The 18,277-nt window shown below is 46.2% G+C and overlaps 1 protein-coding gene across 1 annotated transcript; it reads left to right on the forward strand.

Moving 5' to 3' along the window:
• Positions 1 to 6: 6 nt before the first annotated feature.
• Positions 7 to 17,569, forward strand: PPP1R10 (protein phosphatase 1, regulatory subunit 10). The gene is made up of 20 exons (XM_011945034.1): positions 7 to 90; positions 314 to 835; positions 7,310 to 7,427; positions 8,100 to 8,186; positions 8,349 to 8,484; positions 9,354 to 9,405; positions 11,144 to 11,221; positions 11,355 to 11,528; positions 11,737 to 11,842; positions 11,945 to 12,057; positions 12,878 to 12,978; positions 13,235 to 13,382; positions 13,459 to 13,617; positions 13,716 to 13,962; positions 14,131 to 14,194; positions 14,307 to 14,501; positions 14,685 to 14,760; positions 15,011 to 15,124; positions 15,282 to 16,037; positions 16,311 to 17,569. The coding sequence occupies exons 3-20, from the start codon at positions 7,321 to 7,323 to the stop codon at positions 16,418 to 16,420; spliced, it is 2,823 nt and encodes a 940-aa protein (XP_011800424.1). The 5' UTR covers positions 7 to 90; positions 314 to 835; positions 7,310 to 7,320; the 3' UTR covers positions 16,421 to 17,569.
• Positions 17,570 to 18,277: the final 708 nt, after the last annotated feature.

The following is an 18,277-nucleotide window of genomic DNA, read 5'->3' on the forward strand; positions in this document are numbered from 1 at the left end:
TTCACTAGCACGTTTGGGCGCGTTGGGCGGCGTCCGGATATAAAAGACTCCACCCGAGCGGGCGGCCGCCATTCTGGGGTTCGTTTAGAGGTAAGTTTGCATACCTTGTTGTTTAGTGGGTAAAATTTTGTGGAGAGCGTTGGATCTGGGAAGCGGGGTAGGGATGGGTTCATTTGAGAGCCACGGCTTAAAGCGGCTGCGATCAGGATGGGACACAGAGGTTTGTTTGGGGACAGCAAAGATGGCATTTCTGGGTGTTTTGAAGCAACCCGTACTGATTACATCTTTCTCCCTTGTGTTCCTTTTATCCCAGGTTTGAATTTTCTCGGAGAAAGACAGGCCGACCACGAGGAAAACAGAAACAAGCCGCAGCAACATCTAAGCCCTTGAAAGGATCCTGAGAGAGGGGGGAAAGGGAAAACAGCAGCCACCAGCCCAACCACTTGTGTCTTCTGCCCCTTCCCACCTATCTTGCCCACCCTACCAGCCCACGCTGCTTGGGACTTGAAATCTGTGGCCGAAGGACCGTCACCACATAACTTGAAAAATAATCAACCACCCTCCCTTCCCAAACCACCCAAATTCACTCATCCAGCGTTTACTTTTTTGAATCCACTCAGAACTTTTTTCTGCGACCCCCCTCCCTAAATGGAGTTGGGTGGGGGGGGAAATGAATACTGAGTTGGCCTTTATTTTTTAAAAGACTTTTTGATCCAATGAGGCCCCCTAAATAATTGAGTTTTGGGTCCTGGTTGGTTGTTTTATTTTTTTTCCTCCAAAATTTTACCCCCTCCCCCCTGAGCCCGAGGTGCTGACGTCGCAAAAAAATTGGATAGTAAGTGTCGAATTTTCAAAAACCAGCCTTGCAACAAGAAGTCAACGTTTCCCGTTGTGAAACCAAAAATAATGAGAGGAAGAAATGAGACCATAGAACAAATAGAGAACTGGAGAAGGACCCATCTGGTCACTTAAATCTCCATTAAAAAGGGCCTGTGGGTCTAAACAGTCTTGTTCTCTCTCCCCTACCACCTATCTCTTCCCTGCCCTGCTGCAGGCAAAGAGAGGGTGGAGGGAGGGCCAGCAAGTAAGGATTTTGATGGTTAACCCTTGGTAATCCAGCCAATTTCCAGACTGCCAAAGCCATACGTGTTTATATAAGGAGGAATGGTTACCTTCCTCTGGTTAGCAGCAGTCTTCGAAAGGGTTAATGAGCTCACATACAAGAGATGGTGGATCTTGTGGCCCAGAAGTACCACTTCTTTGTGTGTGAGACAAGCAGGGTGCCTTTCAATTTGCCAGATTAATAAGCAATCTGTACATAAAGATTGCAGGGTAAGGAGATGGGCAGAGAGAAGTAATAGCTCGCTATAACTTTTTAAATGACTGTTAAATCCTCTCAATTTTAATGTAATTTGTTTGGGGTATATTTGTGTGGTTAAAATAGGTGGCAATCTAGGAATAAAGATTGCAAGACACTTAGGACAAAATATAATCTTAGTGCCAGTACATACAAGATAATAGTTGGGGAGGTAAAGAATGTCTTATAATTGTTGCAGATTGCATAGGTATTTAAAAGCAAAAGAGTGATTAACATTTTAACTTGATATTTTTTGGTGGGGGAGGTACAGTTAAATAGAGGGTGGAAAGGTTGGGGAATGTGGAATTTAGGAGTATAATTTTAAAAGCCATTTAGTGCAATTGAATGCTAGCTTTCTAAAAGATTTGTGTCGTTAAAAGGAATTTTTTTCTTCCCTGCTTCAATATGGCGACTTTCCTTGTCCTTTTGTCTTCCAAGCGGCGTTGCAGGTTGTGTCTTGACCCATTTTTTTTCCTGTCCTCCCACCTCAACCCTATTTGTTGAGAGGGGTCCAAGTCCTTCCTCCCCCTTTCCCTCTATAGGGAGGATGGGGGTGGTCGATGGTAGCCGGTTGAACCTCCGTTGCAAATTCAGTTCTTCCCTGCAGAAAATTGTTCTAATATTTTGATTGCTTTAATTTTCACTACGCTCTTACTGATCAAAATAGGTCAAAGATTATTCACAATGGGGAACTGGCTTTTGGCTTTTTTACTAAAAAGGTGTTTTTATAATGTAACTGAAGCTACCGGCAGAGCTGGGTGGCTTTTTAAAGTTCGAGTCCTCTTTCTCCATTACAAAATGGCGTCCATCCGTCTTTGTTGTTTTTCTTCCCCTTTTGCCATCCTGAGCTTAGGGCCGCCCTAGAAACTTGGTCAAGGGGGAGGAGCAGCCTTGAAAGGTGATGTAATCAGCTTGCTTCCTCCTTTCTCCACCCTCTTGAAGCTCCACCCCTGAGCAGATGCCTTTGCACTCCCTGTGCTCGTCGCTGCTAGGGAGAAGACATTTTCCTTATTTTCATTATATAAAATACCTTAAAGGGATGAGAGCTTATAGGAATTAAGTATTAAGGCTGTCCATCTCCTTGGGTAGTTCTAGTTTTTATAGAACCAGTTTTTATTTTCACTTTCACTCATCACAACTGCTTGTAATTTTTCCCCACTTCAGCTGCCAGGGGTGAAAAAACAGGCAAACCTAAGATTGGGAAACTTTGAGGATGTGTGAGAGCGTGTGTGTATGTATATATGTGTGTAGAGGGAGATGGGAAAGACACAAGGGCTTGCGAGAGTACCTTCGAGATAAACAGGCCTGATGACACTGAAATGTGCCATTTCTGCTCAGGAATCAGTCTTTGGGCCTCCTGCGTTTGGTCGCTTTGTGTAATGAGAATCGGGGGAAGGTGGGTACTTTTAGGACTTTCTTCTAAATCGCCCTCATTGCCACCTCTCAGTTTGGGGATAAACTGTATTCAGTGCTGTATCACGTTCTGCACTTGCTTAGTTCCTGTACATTGGTACTAGGATAAGAAGTGAATCTTTAGGAAAGGAGGCGGCAGTTGTAAACTCAAGGCAGGGGGAATCAAGCTACGGTTTCTGGTAAGCAAAACCTTTCTGGTATTACATTTCACAACTTTCATTTTTTTTTTTTTCCCCCAAAGAGCCACCTTTTTTGAATTTCTTTTTCCTTCCCTTCTAAAAGAAATTCCTTGAAAGCATTAATGAAAAAATGATGTCCTCTTCATTTTTCAACTCATGCAGTGCTGTGGCAGTTGGTGCATGTTCAGAAGTCATGCCCTATCTGAGGGTGGTATTGGGTGTCTAGTTCTTTTCTTCCCCCAACTTTTTCAAAGCCAAATCTTTATCAGACTCTCCATATAATTTTAATTTTTAAAAGTCCTGCACTGAAGCGTGGAGGTTCTAGGCAGAATTGGAAAGCACAACTGCCCTGTGGTGATGTGGGTGAGACTTAGGGCTAATTTCCTACTGGGTACAGATTCTCAAATTATTTCTTAAACTTCTGGATTGGATGGGAGGGACTCTTCCACATGTCTATTGACCACAAGTTTTTTTTGTTTTGTTTTGTTTTTTTCTTTTAAGCAGTTTGCCATGTGCCTCTGCAGCATATCTTCCTTGGGAGCTGAACATTCTACCCACTGGGGTTCCTGATAACTAGTGAGCCAGGGGATTAATAAAGAAGATCTTCCTTAACATGGGAGATGGGAAGCAAGGTCTACTAGGGGAACCACATCCATTCAGAGAATCTTGGAAAACCTGATCCTTGTAGTTTGTGGCCACAGTTCTAGTCTAGGGTCTTTTTCTATGAGTTGGGGTGGTGTATCATTTTGCATCTTTATTGAAAGGCAGATAAGCTTTTGAGGAGCTCATTATCAGGTTTGCAAAATGACTTTGAGGGGTAGGGGCTTACTACTTGGAAGAAAGTTATGACCTTGTGATGAATCACCTGAGAGACATAATTCAGTCCACTATTGAGTCAAACTAGGAAATGCCTAAAACACTGAAGAAAGGAAGGGGAACGTGAGTTAGGTACAAATCATTTTCATTTCCAGAAGTGCCTCTAAATTAAGGTAAATTTGGGACTTTTTTCTCCTTTTGTTAGAAGACAGTTATTTTTTTAAAGAGCTCTGACTTGCACAGAATTTTTATCCTGAACCAATTCAGTCCTGTTCATTGGTGATGGATGTGGAATAACTTTAGCTATGCTGGATATTTTTTCACCCTATTTAATTGAATAGCCCTCAAGTAAAATTCATTTTGAAGGCAGGAGTTGGTGTCACAGACATTTATCTCTGGTAAAAATGGTAGAAAATTCCCCAGTGCCTTGTGCCAGTAGAGTATGGCTCTGCCTGAAACATCTCCATAAGGAAAGCATAGCTTAGGATGAGGTGGAGGTAGGCCAAGGGGTTGCTCCCTCACTCCCCACCTTCTGTATGTTCTGCAGTCAAGGAAATAGCAGCTCATTAAAAGAAGACATAATCATGCCCTGGATTATTCGTGGTTCCAGAAAGCTTTCTCAAGCTTTCATTCTAGACTCCAGATCCTGAGTAGGTAATGTTACAACACTTAGTCACAGCCCCTGCCTGCCTTCATCAACTCAGTTTGCCTTCTCAGCTGTAGCCCTGTGCCCGGAATGTTGGACTTTACATTCCTTCCCACTTCAGTGCCTTGGAACTTGTTTGTTTTTTTCCCGAAATATACCGACTTCCAAGTAAGGAAACTAGGTTATAAGACACTTGGGGTCCTTAATTTTAAATAAGAATGAATCTGCCTAAAGGAAGGCCATCATGAGAAAACCCACTTACATTTTATCAACATTGGTGCTAATGAGACAAAATTTCACTTATATTTCCAAAATATAAGTAGTGGAAAATGAATATTTAACACTAATTTTGCTTTGTCTCTTAGCTTCCCTTTGACTATTAATGTTTTTTATTCTTGTTTATACAAACGGGAATAAAAAAGTCCCTGGATCCCATTCCCAGCAGAGGGCTCTGGACAGAATTTAGCTTTGTACTCATTGGTCCATTTTTCTAAGACTGGCTCTTCTGTCTTGTCTCCCATCCTCTGAAGGAACACTTGAGCTCAGATGACAGTTTATTTAGTGTCTGAAGGAAATAGGGGTAGCTGGTCTGTTTATTGGCTTAGCTTGCAGTTGGATATGCCAAAGGGAATTCTCCAGGGTTATATATATTCAGCCCTGGGTTTGAATCAGTCAAGTCAAGGGGAACTGGTTTGAAATGATGTTTCATTCAAGGCCTTTTGTCAAATTGCATATATTTTGCTTTGGGAATCTAATGGTAGGTATGTGTGTATATGTATATAGAGTTTCAAAAATTTCTTAGTCTTTTTGATTGCTTATATGTTATTATTGGAACCCATACATTGCTTTTACAGTCTCCAACAGATGTGATATCTGTTCTATATGTCCCTTTATAGGTGCTGTAGATCACTTGATAGTATCTCACTACATGGGAAGAATACCTTTATTTCTGTGTCTGTCTGTGTAAGAATCACCATACTTGAGTGGATTTGGCCCACGAACGTCTAATCTTTTCCGGTATTCTCCTTGAATGTTTTTTCTGTGACCTCAGGTTCCACTTGTACTTGTAGAGGTTCCAGGGCAGCAGCGACTTCTCAACATTTCTTGCCTCATCTCTCCCTCTGTTCGGCCCACAGGTTATGATCTCCAGAGCCAAGATTATACTTCTTCCCTTCCTGGCTGCCTCCTCCCTGCTTCTGCTGCTGCTCGCCTAGGTTGTTAGGACCTACACATTTGGAAATTTATTGACCTTTTTGTTGGGAGGACTAAAAGGCTGAGATTGTTGTGCTTATGTTTTTTCTTTTGTTTGAGAACAAATAGAATTAATTTGCATTATCTTACAAGAAACCTGTGTTTTTTCCAGCACAAAAATACTCATCTTTGTAAAAGACTGATTTTTCTACCCTTCTGCTGGGATTGTGTCTGTTACCTCTGTGCTAGATGTAGGATGAGGAAGGTTTTGTTCTTGCCTCTTCTTGCTACCCAGTGTTGGCCTTATTGCGCGAAGGCAGATATTGCTGAAATGGCTTTCTTTTCTGGTGGTTTTTTGTTTGTTTTTGAGACAGGTTCTTACTCTGTCGCTCAGGCTGGAGTGCAGTGGCACAATCACAGCTCATTGTAGCCTCAATGTCCCTGGGCTCAAGCAGTCCTCCTGTTTTCCCACCTCAGCCTCCCGGGTAGCTGGGACTACAGGTGCACACCATCATACTCAGCTTATGTTTTGTAGAGATGAGGTTTCACCATGTTGCCGAGGCTGGTTTCAAACTCTTACGCTCAAGGAATCTGCCCACCTTGGCCTCCCAAAGTGCTGGGATTACAGGCATGAACCACAGCACCTGGCCTCTTTTTTGGTTCTTAGAAGCAAGTATTTAGAGGCAGTGTAGATAAAAATCCCAATCAGAACAATATTGATCGTAAATTACCTTTCTGGAACTTCAATTCTGCCCTGTCCCATAAAAGGAGCTTAGCTTTAAACTAATTCCTTTTCCAGCCTGGTCTAAAACAGCTGCTTAAAAGGGAATTTGTCTAGCATTTGACTTTATCTATTCCATTCTTTAGTTTCCATGGTTTTCAGTTTTAGGCTTTCCTAGGGGATCCACAGCGTGATTTTTGAGGAGAGGACCAGATTCACATCTTTGCTTTTGAAGCACAAACCACTAGCTTCCGTTTAACATGGAGACAGTAAAAACTTGTGCAGTGTTTGGTTAATGAGTGACAGTCTATTCAAGGCCTAGGAGGACCTGCTTGATTTCCTTGCATCCATTTGTCTCAATATCTGGCACCTACCTCCAGATCTCCTTAGGGAGGGATTCTGTTTTCAAGTTTTGTTTTGTTCTCTGTCATCTACCACTTCAGCTGATACATATCTTGCCTTATGTCATGATTATGACTCTTAGTGGGCTAAGATAAAAAGGAATCAACTCTTACAAGACATTTAGCTCAAACACCCAAGATTGGCCCAATTTCTGTCAAGCTATAGGCTGTTTTTCAAGCCAGATTCTTCAGCAACTAGGGAAGACAGGACTTAACAATAGGTACAAATGCCCTGGAGAGTTGAACATCTTGTTATCAGAACTGAATCTTAGCTCTAGTGCGATCGAGTGAAGTTAGCCATCCTAGGAAGGATGCTGCTGGGAGGGAGGGACAGGTGTGCTGCCCTAGTCCTCCAATCGAATTGCTTTCCTGTTCAGTCACATACGCTCCCCATGTTTAACTTGGGGCTATTTTCTCGGTAGTGGCAAGTGGTCTGTGTTGATTTTTCGTATCTAAAAACTAGCGTGGTTGAATAGTCACTATACTTTGTCAGATGTAGAGATGTGGTTTATTAGGGGGCCTACTCGGGTAGTCCTTGCCACCCATTTATTCTGTGGGTTTGTTTGTTTTGTCCTCTTACCATAGAAACCACCATCATGGGTTCTGGTCCCATAGACCCCAAAGAACTTCTCAAGGGCCTGGACAGCTTCCTTAACCGAGATGGGGAAGTCAAAAGTGTGGATGGGATTTCTAAGATCTTTAGGTGAGTCTTTACCCTTTTTTGGATTCATTGTGAGTAGAGAATATTGTGTGTTAAAATATGGCTGCAGTTGAGGCAGACTGGAATGATCCTGGAAAGGAAAGGGAAAGACAGTGCAATAGGATTAAAATCTAACAATTTTAGGGTAAGGGATAGGAAAAGATGATCACTTGGTTTCTGACCGTAGCGGAAGCTGGAGATTTGGATGTCCACAGTCCCAAGGGAGTCATATGTTGGAATGAGAGCAGGGTAGCCTGGTAACAGAATTCTAGATTGTTTTGGTTCGTGTTCCACCTACCTATAATGTTATTTTCCTTCAGGGATTCTCAGGTTTTTCAGGGGAGAGTAAATAAGCCAGTCTTGAACACACTATTAGGGACAGTTGTTGAGGGCTAGCTGTATCACCTGGGGGCAGAATGACATTCATCCTGTGTGTTAGGGAGGCAGTGATGCTCTCCTCCCCAGGTCAGGGACTTCGGTGTCTCTGTTCTCCCATAAGTTTCCATGTCGCACTGGATCCTTCCCATCCTCTTAGAGGTATATGTGACTCCCGTTCTCTGGAGCAAAGTCCCAAATCATCAGGAATCTCTAGGTAGTTCACAGATTAGAGAGGCGCTTTTGCTAAGAGAAGAGATACTGGCTGCTTCATTTCTAACCCTCACTCATATCCTGCAGTTTGATGAAGGAAGCACGAAAGATGGTGAGTCGATGCACTTACTTGAACATTCTCCTGCAGACCCGTTCACCAGAAATACTGGTCAAGTAAGTGGGGATCTAGATGGTTGGAATGGGAAGATGTAGCTAAAAGATGGGGCGGTGAGGCATGGGGTTCCAGGGTCATTGATGGGAGACTGGCATCGTGGGATGTGGTACTTTCAAAACCTAGAAAGAGCGTTACTGATAGACTCTCCTGCCTGCCTGCAGGTTTATTGACGTCGGCGGCTACAAACTTCTTAACAATTGGCTGACGTATTCAAAGACAACCAACAACGTTCCCCTCCTCCAGCAAATACTACTGACCCTGCAGCACCTACCACTCACTGTAGACCATCTCAAGCAGGTACCTTTAGTCTTTAAACCCTGATTCTTCTTTTGGTTTAGTCTAACAGATGAAAACTCACACTGACTGATGTTGGCTGTAATCTTGGGCCTGTGAGGTAGAATGGCAGAAAAAGAATTTAGAATAAGAAGACTTGGTTTGAATTTATCTCCTTTAATAAGTGTGTGGCGCCTGGGTGCAGTGGCTCACACCTGTAATCTCAGCACTTTGGGAGGCTGAGGCGGGCAGATCACAAGGTCAGGAGACTGAGACCATCCTGGCTAACACGATGAAACCCCGTCTCCACTAAAAATACAAAAAATTAGCCAGGCATGGTGGCATGCATCTGTAGTCCCAGCTAATCAGGAGGCTGAGGCTGGAGAATCGCTTGAACCCAGGAGGTGGAGGTTGCAGTGAGCGAGATCGCACCTCTGCACTCCAGCCTGGGTGACAAAGCAAGACTTGTCCCCCAACCCCAAAGAAAAGAATGTGTCAGCCAGGTGTGGTGGCTCACACCTGTAATCCCAACACTTGGGATGCTGAGGTGGGCGGATTGCTTGAGCCCAGTAGTTTAAGACCAGCCTGGGCAAAAATGATAAAACCTTGTCTCTACAAAAAATAAAATTTACCCAGATGTGGTGGTGGTGGTGCATGCCTGTAGACTCAGTTATTTAGGAGACTCAGGTGGGAGAATATTTGAGTCTGGGAGATTGAGGCTGCAGTGAGCCAAGATTGTGCCATGCACTCTAGCCTGGGCAAGACAGTGAGACTCCGTCTCAAAAAAAAAAAAAAAAGGGAGGGGGGAGCATTGTAAGTTTTGTCATTTTTAGCTCTAAGTGGAATTATATGCCTCCTGGCATTTACCTTTCTGTTGCTCCCATCTCTCATAGAACAACACAGCTAAACTGGTGAAGCAGCTGAGCAAGTCAAGTGAGGATGAAGGTAGGGTGCTGCTCCTGCTCTCTCATGGGCTTTTCTCTATTACTTCCACTTCATTACCTTAATATCTTTTCCCATCCTTGGATTGTCCCTTCACTTTTCTCTTTCTGTGTCACCTTGCTTTTTTTTCCTTCTTTTAAAGAGAAAGTTCCTCTAACCTGTACCCTCCTTCCTGTTCTCAATTCCAAAGTTGTTCATTTCTCTGTTGCTGAATATAAGGCATCATACTTTAACTGGAAGCTGATTCCTAAGATTGCTTGTTATAAAACACATACACTTAAAATTCGCTGTGGGAAATAGTATCATCCTAGCGTGTCTCATCATCGTTCACTTCTGTTTTTCTAACTATAGCATATTCTGGGAACTTTAATATCTGTTTTCCTAACAATAGATATACTAGTTCTACCAATAAACATATTCCTGTAGGACATGGGCAAAATCTTGACTCTTGAAATATATCAAAGCGCTGGGCGTGGTGGCTCACGCCTGTAATCCCAGCACTTTGGGAGGCCGAGGCGGGCGGATCACGAGGTCAGGACCATCGAGACCATCCTGGCTAACAAGGTGAAACCACGTCTCTACTAAAAATGCAAAAAATTAGCTGGGCGTGGTGGTGGGCGCCTGTAGTCCCAGCTACTTGGGAGGCTGATGCAGGAGAATAGCGTGAACCCGGAGGCGGAGCTTGCAGTGGGTCGAGATTGCGCCATTGCACTCTGGCCTGGGTGACTGAGCGAGACTCCGTCTCAAAAAAAAAAAAAAAAGAAATATATCAAAGCTCTGATTTCTTTCCTTTTCTAAAAGAGTTGTGGAGCTTCTGGCAAGGACCATACAGTTCTGTCTTGAAGACAAAGCCTGTCTCCTTTAAAAATTTAGAGTTTCCTTTATCTCTACCCAGGCACACAAGATACTAGTTTCCCACCAAGTGAGCAGTAATCTATTTCCAACTGGCTTAATTATGCTGCTCTCTTTAAATATGTATTTAATTACCATCATTCCTTTAGATATTGAAATTTGTGTATTCCCTGTCGGCTGTAGTTAAGTCTCACTGGAACCGTAGTTATCAGTTGCTCCAGAAAGGTTTTAGGATATTCCTGCATTGAGGTTCATGTTGGCTTAGGTGCAGAAATTGCTAATTGTATGACTGTTTCAAAAAGTTATGTTTTAGTGTTCTGTGAAAAATCTTACTATTAAATGACAAATTATGAAATGAGTCTATAAGTGGAAATGTTGGCCAGAAGAGAAGTGCCATGGATCAGAGATGTTATTTGCCAAGTACAAAAGGAAAGAGTTACAAAAGTATTTTTTCATATATTTAGAAACAAATTTTATTCTTGTTTTTACATCTATAAAGGAAAATAAAAAGTCTTCAGATTGTTGTAACAATTAGGTATGTTATACGTAAAGCAACTAATGTAGCTTTTTAAAAAAAGTCAGTAGTTTTTGAGGAGCTGGTGGATTTTGGTTACATGTATAAGTTCTTTAATGGTGATTTCTGAGATTTTGGTACACTCATCACCCGAGCAGTGTAAAAGACTACCCAATGTGTAGTAGAACACAACTCTTAATTCATTGTTCCATTTTTTAAGAGTTTGGTTTTTAAGCATATCTCATGTTCTTCTTAAAACTTTGAATTACTTTCTCCATTACATAGATTTTCACAATATTTTCTCCAACCTCCCATTTTCTGTTCCTGGAAGAATGTTTTACATTATTAGGCCTTTCCCCTTTCTCTCACCTGCAGAGCTCCGGAAATTGGCCTCAGTCCTTGTCAGCGACTGGATGGCTGTCATCCGCTCTCAGAGCAGTACTCAGCCCACTGGTAAGCTCCTTAGTCCTTTATCCTTTGTATTTATTTCTTTCCTACTGGGATGTGGCCGTTAGGTGCTCCCAGTCTGCTTCACTTCTGACAGGGTTTAAATGAAATCCGTTTCTGCTTTGTTTTTTCACAACAGAGAAAGATAAGAAGAAACGTAAAGATGAGGGGAAAAGTCGAACTACCCCTCCTGAGCGACCTTTGACAGAGGTGAAGGCTGAGACCCGGGCCGAGGAAGCCCCAGAGAAGAAGAGGGAGAAGCCCAAGTCTCTTCGAACCACAGCACCCAGTCATGCCAAGTTCCGTTCCACTGGTAAGACTGGCGGCTGGCCTCTGGAGGGTTCGTGTGCATGTGCACACCCAGAGCCTTATGGGGGAATGTTAATTGTAAGGAAGAGGGAAGATTAGCGGAGGAAGCTTTGGTTACAAGGCTAGAAGAACATTTGCGGGTGAGAACGGGAGGAAAATTCAGGGGTTTGGGGGTTTGAGTTCAGCCGCCCACACCATGCTTCTTTCCCCAGGACTAGAGCTGGAGACACCATCCTTGGTGCCTGTGAAGAAGAATGCCAGCACAGTGGTGGTTTCTGACAAGTACAACCTTAAACCCATCCCCCTCAAACGTCAGAGGTATGGATCATATTCTCAGGTTCTGAATGGGGTGGATCTGTGGACACAAGGGAGCAAGAGGGGGTGAGTCAGAGATGTTGATGACAGTTCCTCTTCTGACAGCAACGTAGCTGCTCCAGGAGATGCTACCCCCCCTGCAGAGAAGAAATACAAGCCACTCAACACAACACCTAATGCCACCAAAGAGATCAAAGTGAAGATCATTCCGCCACAGCGTGAGTCTAAAGTGGGGAGATGTACTTTGAATTAGGAGCAAAGTCTTTTTTTTTTTTGAGACAGTCTTGCTCTGTTGCCCAGGCTGGAGTGCAGTGGCACGATCTTGGCTCACTGCAAGCTCCGCCTCCCGGGTTCATGCCATTCTCCTTCCTCAGCCTCCCGAGTAGCTGGGACTACAGGAGCCCGCCACCATGCCCAGCTAATTTTTTGTATTTTTAGTAGATACGGGGTTTCACCGTGTTAGCCAGGATGGTCTCAATCTCCTGACCTCATGATCCACCTGCCTTGGCCTCCCAAAGTGCTGGGATTACAGGCGTAAGCCACCATGCCTGGCCAGGAGCAAACTCTTATGGGAACGAATGTCCCTGGGAATGAGAAGTTTTTTCCCTTCTCTTTTATTATTTCCCTCCATTTTCCTTTGATTTCTTGGTCCCCTTTACTTTTTGTACCTCTGGAACTCTCATTTCCGGCGTCACTTAGGAGTAATTTTAGAGATAAGATAGGGAGGTGTGCCATTTTGTGACTGGTCAGGGGCGCCTGGCAAGGTGATCTGTCATGTTCACAGGGGCTCACTTCATCAGTTACCTGAGCTATAATTCACATCCAAAGCTATGGCTTGCCTGCCACGAGAAACCTACAATAACAAGAAGAATATCGTGTGTGAATCCTCCTGCATGTGCTTCCTGGTCCTGTTGAGCTTATCGTGTCCTAAGTTGAGGCAGGCTCTTCATTGGCTCATTTTATGCCTGGACTGTGTTTGCAGGTGTAGGATTGTGAAGGAGGTCTGATGATGCCATTTGGTGCTCTTTCTTTTTGTAGCTATGGAGGGCCTGGGCTTTCTGGATGCTCTCAATTCAGCCCCTGTTCCAGGCATCAAAATTAAGAAGAAGAAAAAAGTGCTGTCACCTACAGCTGCCAAGGTATGGGCTCCTAAAAGTAGGTTTCAGTGACAGAGTATAAAAGATAAAGTAGAAGAAAGGGCACAGCAGCTAGGAGTTGTCCGGGAGGACAACAAGAGGCGTTTTGCCTTGGATATAGACTGGTGCAGGTGAGACTAGTGTGGAGATAAGAGTCTTCCTTTATATAGGAACTGTTGGGGGATTGTGCCTGGGACCCTGGACTAATTGCCTTGCCCTTGGCTTTCCAGTCAGTTCACTTCCTTTTCTTTCACAATAGCCGAGCCCCTTTGAAGGGAAAACGAGCACAGAACCAAGCACAGCCAAACCTTCTTCCCCAGAACCAGCACCGCCTTCTGAGGCAATGGACATAGACCGTCCAGGCACCCCGGTTCCCCCTGTTGAAGTCCCAGAGCTCATGGATACAGGTAATCTAGAAACTGGTTCAGTTTGGGGGGTTTTCTGAAAGGAGGGATCTGGGTCTGAAACCTCTTCTGCTTCCAGCCTCTTTGGAGCCAGGAGCTCTGGATGCCAAGCCAGTGGAGAGTCCTGGAGATCCTAACCAACTGACCCGGAAAGGCAGGAAGAGGAAAAGTGTGACGTGGCCTGAGGAAGGCAAACTGAGAGAATATTTCTATTTTGAATTGGATGAAACTGAACGAGGTAAGAGGTCATTTCCTATGTAATAGCTGTGTTTAAGGGATTTTACAAGAACTTGGTTGTGCTTACTTTCCCTCTTGCTCTTCTTCCTCTGCCGATAGTAAATGTGAATAAGATCAAGGACTTTGGTGAGGCAGCTAAGCGAGAGATACTGTCAGACCGACATGCATTTGAGACAGCGCGGCGTCTGAGCCATGATAACATGGAGGAGAAGGTGCCCTGGGTGTGCCCCCGGCCTCTGGTTCTACCGTCACCGCTTGTCACCCCTGGAAGCAATAGCCAGGAGCGATATATCCAGGCTGAGCGGGAGAAGGGAATCCTCCAGGAGCTCTTCCTGAACAAGGAGAGGTGAGCAGAGCGGGACTCCTGCCCTGGGATGGTGAGTGCTTGGACACTCCTGAGGGGAACACGAGCTGGCGGAATTAAGGGGTGGAGGTTAGAAATTACTTTCAGGGCCTGAATTAATAACTTGACTATCATTCTACTATTTTCCCTCACCTGTGCTGTTCCTGATAGTCCTCATGAGCCTGATCCTGAGCCCTACGAGCCCGTACCCCCTAAACTCATCCCCCTAGATGAGGTAAGTCAGTGTTATGTGAGGATGGAAGTTGTGATGCTCATTGAATTCAGTGCATCTTTCATGTGAGAATGTCTCTGTTCTGTCAGTCCTGATTTGTTTGTTCTCCTTTCAGGAGTGTTCCATGGATGAGACTCCGTATGTTGAGACCCTGGAACCTGGGGGGTCAGGTGGCTCACCTGATGGGGCAGGAGGCTCCAAGTTGCCTCCAGTTCTGGCCAATCTTATGGGAAGCATGGGTGCTGGAAAGGGCCCCCAAGGCCCTGGAGGAGGAGGCATTAACGTCCAGGAGATCCTCACTTCCATCATGGTATGCGCCCTCCTTCCCCTTTTCCACCTTCTGTGGAGCCTCCTTAAGTGCTCTCTCCTCACTCTGTCTCCCATTCGCCTTAGCCCAGTTCTCCACATCTACCCACTTACCCTAATCTTTGGCTCTCCCTTTCGCCATGGTTGTTACCCTGTCTGTTTACTTTGCGTTCTTACATCCTCACAGGGTAGCCCAAATAGTCATCCTTCAGAGGAACTACTGAAACAACCAGACTATTCAGACAAGATCAAGCAGATGCTGGGTAATCCTCAGGGCCAGCCCCAGGGGACTGGGGGAGGAAGCCTGCAGTGCAGTTGGGGGAAGCAGGGTTTCACAGATGCAGAAGAGTACAGGGCTGTGGACAGTAGGCAAGAAATGGGAGGGAAGGACTGGACAGAGAGAGCATTGCTCTGCCAGGTCGGTTTGAGAGGGTCAGTTGGGTGCATCTAAATGGGAAACCACGCCGGTCTTCTGGAGTGCTTATTCTGTGTTACTCTTGTTTTCATTAACAGTGCCACATGGACTCCTAGGCCCTGGCCCAATAGCCAATGGTTTCCCACCAGGGGGTCCTGGGGGCCCCAAGGGCATGCAGCACTTTCCCCCTGGACCTGGGGGACCTATGCCAGGTAGGTGGTGAGTACAAGGTTGGAATGGGCTTATCTGCTTAATTTCAGTCTGATAATAGTATAGGATTGACTGGAAGGTGGGAGGTGAGGTGGTGTAGGTTGGGAGATGGCAGTTCCTGGTAGCTGATACTGTTTTCTCTTTTTTCTCCCCTTACAGGTCCCCATGGAGGTCCTGGTGGGCCAGTGGGTCCACGTCTTTTGGGTCCTCCACCCCCTCCCCGGGGGGGTGATCCCTTCTGGGATGGCCCGGGCGACCCTATGCGGGGTGGCCCAATGCGGGGGGGTCCAGGACCAGGTCCTGGACCATACCATAGAGGCCGAGGTGGCCGAGGAGGAAACGAACCTCCTCCTCCTCCTCCTCCTCCATTCCGAGGCGCCAGAGGAGGTCGCTCTGGAGGAGGACCCCCAAATGGACGAGGGGGCCCTGGTGGGGGCATGGTTGGAGGTGGTGGGCATCGTCCCCATGAAGGCCCAGGTGGAGGCATGGGCAACAGCAGTGGACATCGTCCCCACGAAGGCCCTGGCAGTGGCATGGGCAGTGGGCATCGCCCCCATGAAGGCCCTGGCGGTAGCATGGGTGGGGGTGGAGGACATCGTCCCCACGAAGGCCCTGGTGGTGGCATCAGTGGTGGCAGTGGCCATCGTCCCCACGAAGGCCCTGGTGGAGGAATGGGTGCTGGTGGTGGACATCGCCCCCACGAAGGCCCTGGCGGAAGCATGGGTGGAAGTGGTGGACATCGTCCCCATGAAGGCCCTGGACACGGGGGGCCCCATGGCCACCGGCCTCATGATGTCCCTGGTCACCGAGGCCATGACCATCGAGGACCACCTCATGAGCATCGTGGCCATGATGGCCCTGGCCACGGGGGAGGGGGCCACCGAGGGCACGATGGAGGCCACAGCCATGGAGGAGGTGAGGATGCTCCCTGTCCCCCATATGCCCTTTGGTGTCCCATACAAGCTTTTGGGGAGTGGGTGAGAGTCACTACTGTTGGTAGCTAGGCAGAACGTGAGGTTCCCGTCTCTTTGATGTCCTAGTATGCATAGCAGTTCCTACTCTGTGCCCTTCCCCCAAATCCCTAAGACTGTGTCTCTGAAAGTTCTTAGGATGCCATGGACTGGGATGGTGAGGGTGGCATTGCTCTCAGCCATTTCCTGTCTAACTGTTCTGCCATCATTCCCACAGACATGTCAAACCGCCCTGTCTGCCGACATTTCATGATGAAGGGCAACTGCCGCTATGAGAACAACTGTGCCTTCTACCACCCGGGTGTCAATGGGCCCCCACTGCCCTAGGGACCATTTGCCTGCCCCGTTCACACAACCCCTGTGGACTGCAGCCTCGCTCCTTCTACCCTGTTATGGCTTCTGTGAGGCCCATTTTCCCTTTTCCCCAGCTGATGAGGAGCCGGCCCCCTCAGTTCCCACTTGCTTGGGTTCCTGGGGGTTTTCTGATCACTGGTGCGCATTGATGTACATATTTTCCTCCAGTCTGGGGAGGAGAGAGACTGGAAACGTTCCTGGACTGCTGAAGAGGAGACCCAGTTGGCTTCACTTTTTGAGAAGATTCGCCCTGTACCCCAAACCCCTTTCCAGTATTACCCTTAATGCTTGAGAACCTAAAGCTGGTTATCCTGGAGAACACCCCTACCCTTCTATTGCGGGTCCCCACATGCACACAGAACTCTGACACAGGATCAGCTGCACTTAAGAAATCATCCCAGCTCAGTTCATTATTCCTCATGGGGTGGGGAGATGGTGAAGGGGTATTGTATATCCCACTGCACTGAGAGGGCTCAATCAGCTGGATTTGAGTTCTGGAACACACATCATCCCCACTCCTCCCCCAGCAGGGGCTCTGCATTCTGAGTCCTTTCTCAAGTGGGACCTTGAACTGTCTGTGAACACCCAGTCTGCATCCTGGGTCTGCTAGGTTCGATGACGGTGAACTCCTATCTGCATCCGGTGCAAGTTTTAGCTGGCAAAGGTGAGGCCAGTGATGCTGGTGTGCCTTTGCCAACTACAGCCAGTCTGGAGACTTGATAAAATACTTCAGTGAGACCAGCTTCTCATCAACTTGGGCCTGGCGTGCTGGGCCTGAAAGTCACACTACATGCACTGCCTTTGGGAGTTAGCTCACTCCCTGCTCCCACCTGGAACCTTGCCAGTGTGAAGGAGGCTTCCAGCTACTTCACCCTGTCAACCACCTCTGAATCCCCACCAGGTGTCTTCCTGTGTGGATTCGACAAGATGATTTTGCCCTTTCCCAGTTCTCTCCTTCACCTTGGCATCAGTTGTTTTCTATGAAAACAGTGGATTGGTTGGGTTTTGTGCAGGGTCTTGGGTTAGAGCCAAAATGGATTTGAGGATGAGTATTTTTTTTTTTTGGTTTTGTATATTTTGTACATTAATAATAAACAGTGGAAAGAGAAGCAGCTTATTTAACCCCTGGTGTGTTTGGACTTTTTTGAGACAGAGTCTCGCTCCGTTGCCTGGGCTGGAGTGCAGTGGTGCAGTCTCAGCTCACTGCAATCTCTGCCTCCTGGGTTCAAGGGATTCTCCTGCCTCAGTTTTCTTTGAGTAGCTGGGATTACAGGCACCTGCCACCATGCCTGGCTAATTTTGTGTTTTTAGTAGAGACAGGGTTTCACCATGTTGGCCAGGCTGATCTCGAACTCCTGACCTCGTGATCCGCCCACCACGGCCTCCCAAAGCGCTGGGATTACAGGCGTGAACCACCGTGCCTGGCCTGGACTGTTTTTTTTAAAAAAGCCATTACCACCCGTGTTAGGTACATTAGTATAAATCTGTGGAATCTGATTTTTACTCCTCTGGAGCTAATGCTTGATCTAAGAGTTGCTATTAGGTACTGGTGAAAAAATACTTCAAAAAGTACATAAAACACTCTAGGATGCAGACTAGATCTCAGCCACAGGGGTCTTTCCTGGTTCTCATCTTTCTGAGTCTTCCCTAACATGCCTGGTGTGTGTTCCTAGAACAGTCCTATCCTGACTATCATGCTCTCTAGGATGTGTTCTTGGTCATCTTATCCACATTCTACAGATAAGGGAGGAAAACCTGAGGATGCTGGAGTCAGATAAAGGCCACTGTCCCAGCTCTACCTCTCTACAGTCTGGGTGACCTTAGCCAGGT

The sequence above is a fragment of the Colobus angolensis genome, unplaced genomic scaffold (genome assembly GCF_000951035.1).
Source record: "Colobus angolensis palliatus isolate OR3802 unplaced genomic scaffold, Cang.pa_1.0 Scaffold238, whole genome shotgun sequence".
Taxonomy (NCBI): Eukaryota; Metazoa; Chordata; class Mammalia; order Primates; family Cercopithecidae; genus Colobus; species Colobus angolensis.

Bases quoted from the DNA above. Each gene is read 5' to 3' on its own strand.
- PPP1R10 (XM_011945034.1), top strand. From the start codon at position 7,321: ATGGGTTCTGGTCCCATAGACCCCAAAGAACTTCTCAAGGGCCTGGAC. The intron at 13,963-14,130 runs GTGAGCAGAGCG...TGTTCCTGATAG, and splicing joins CTCTTCCTGAACAAGGAGAG to TCCTCATGAGCCTGATCCTG. The intron at 14,502-14,684 runs GTATGCGCCCTC...ACATCCTCACAG, and splicing joins AGATCCTCACTTCCATCATG to GGTAGCCCAAATAGTCATCC.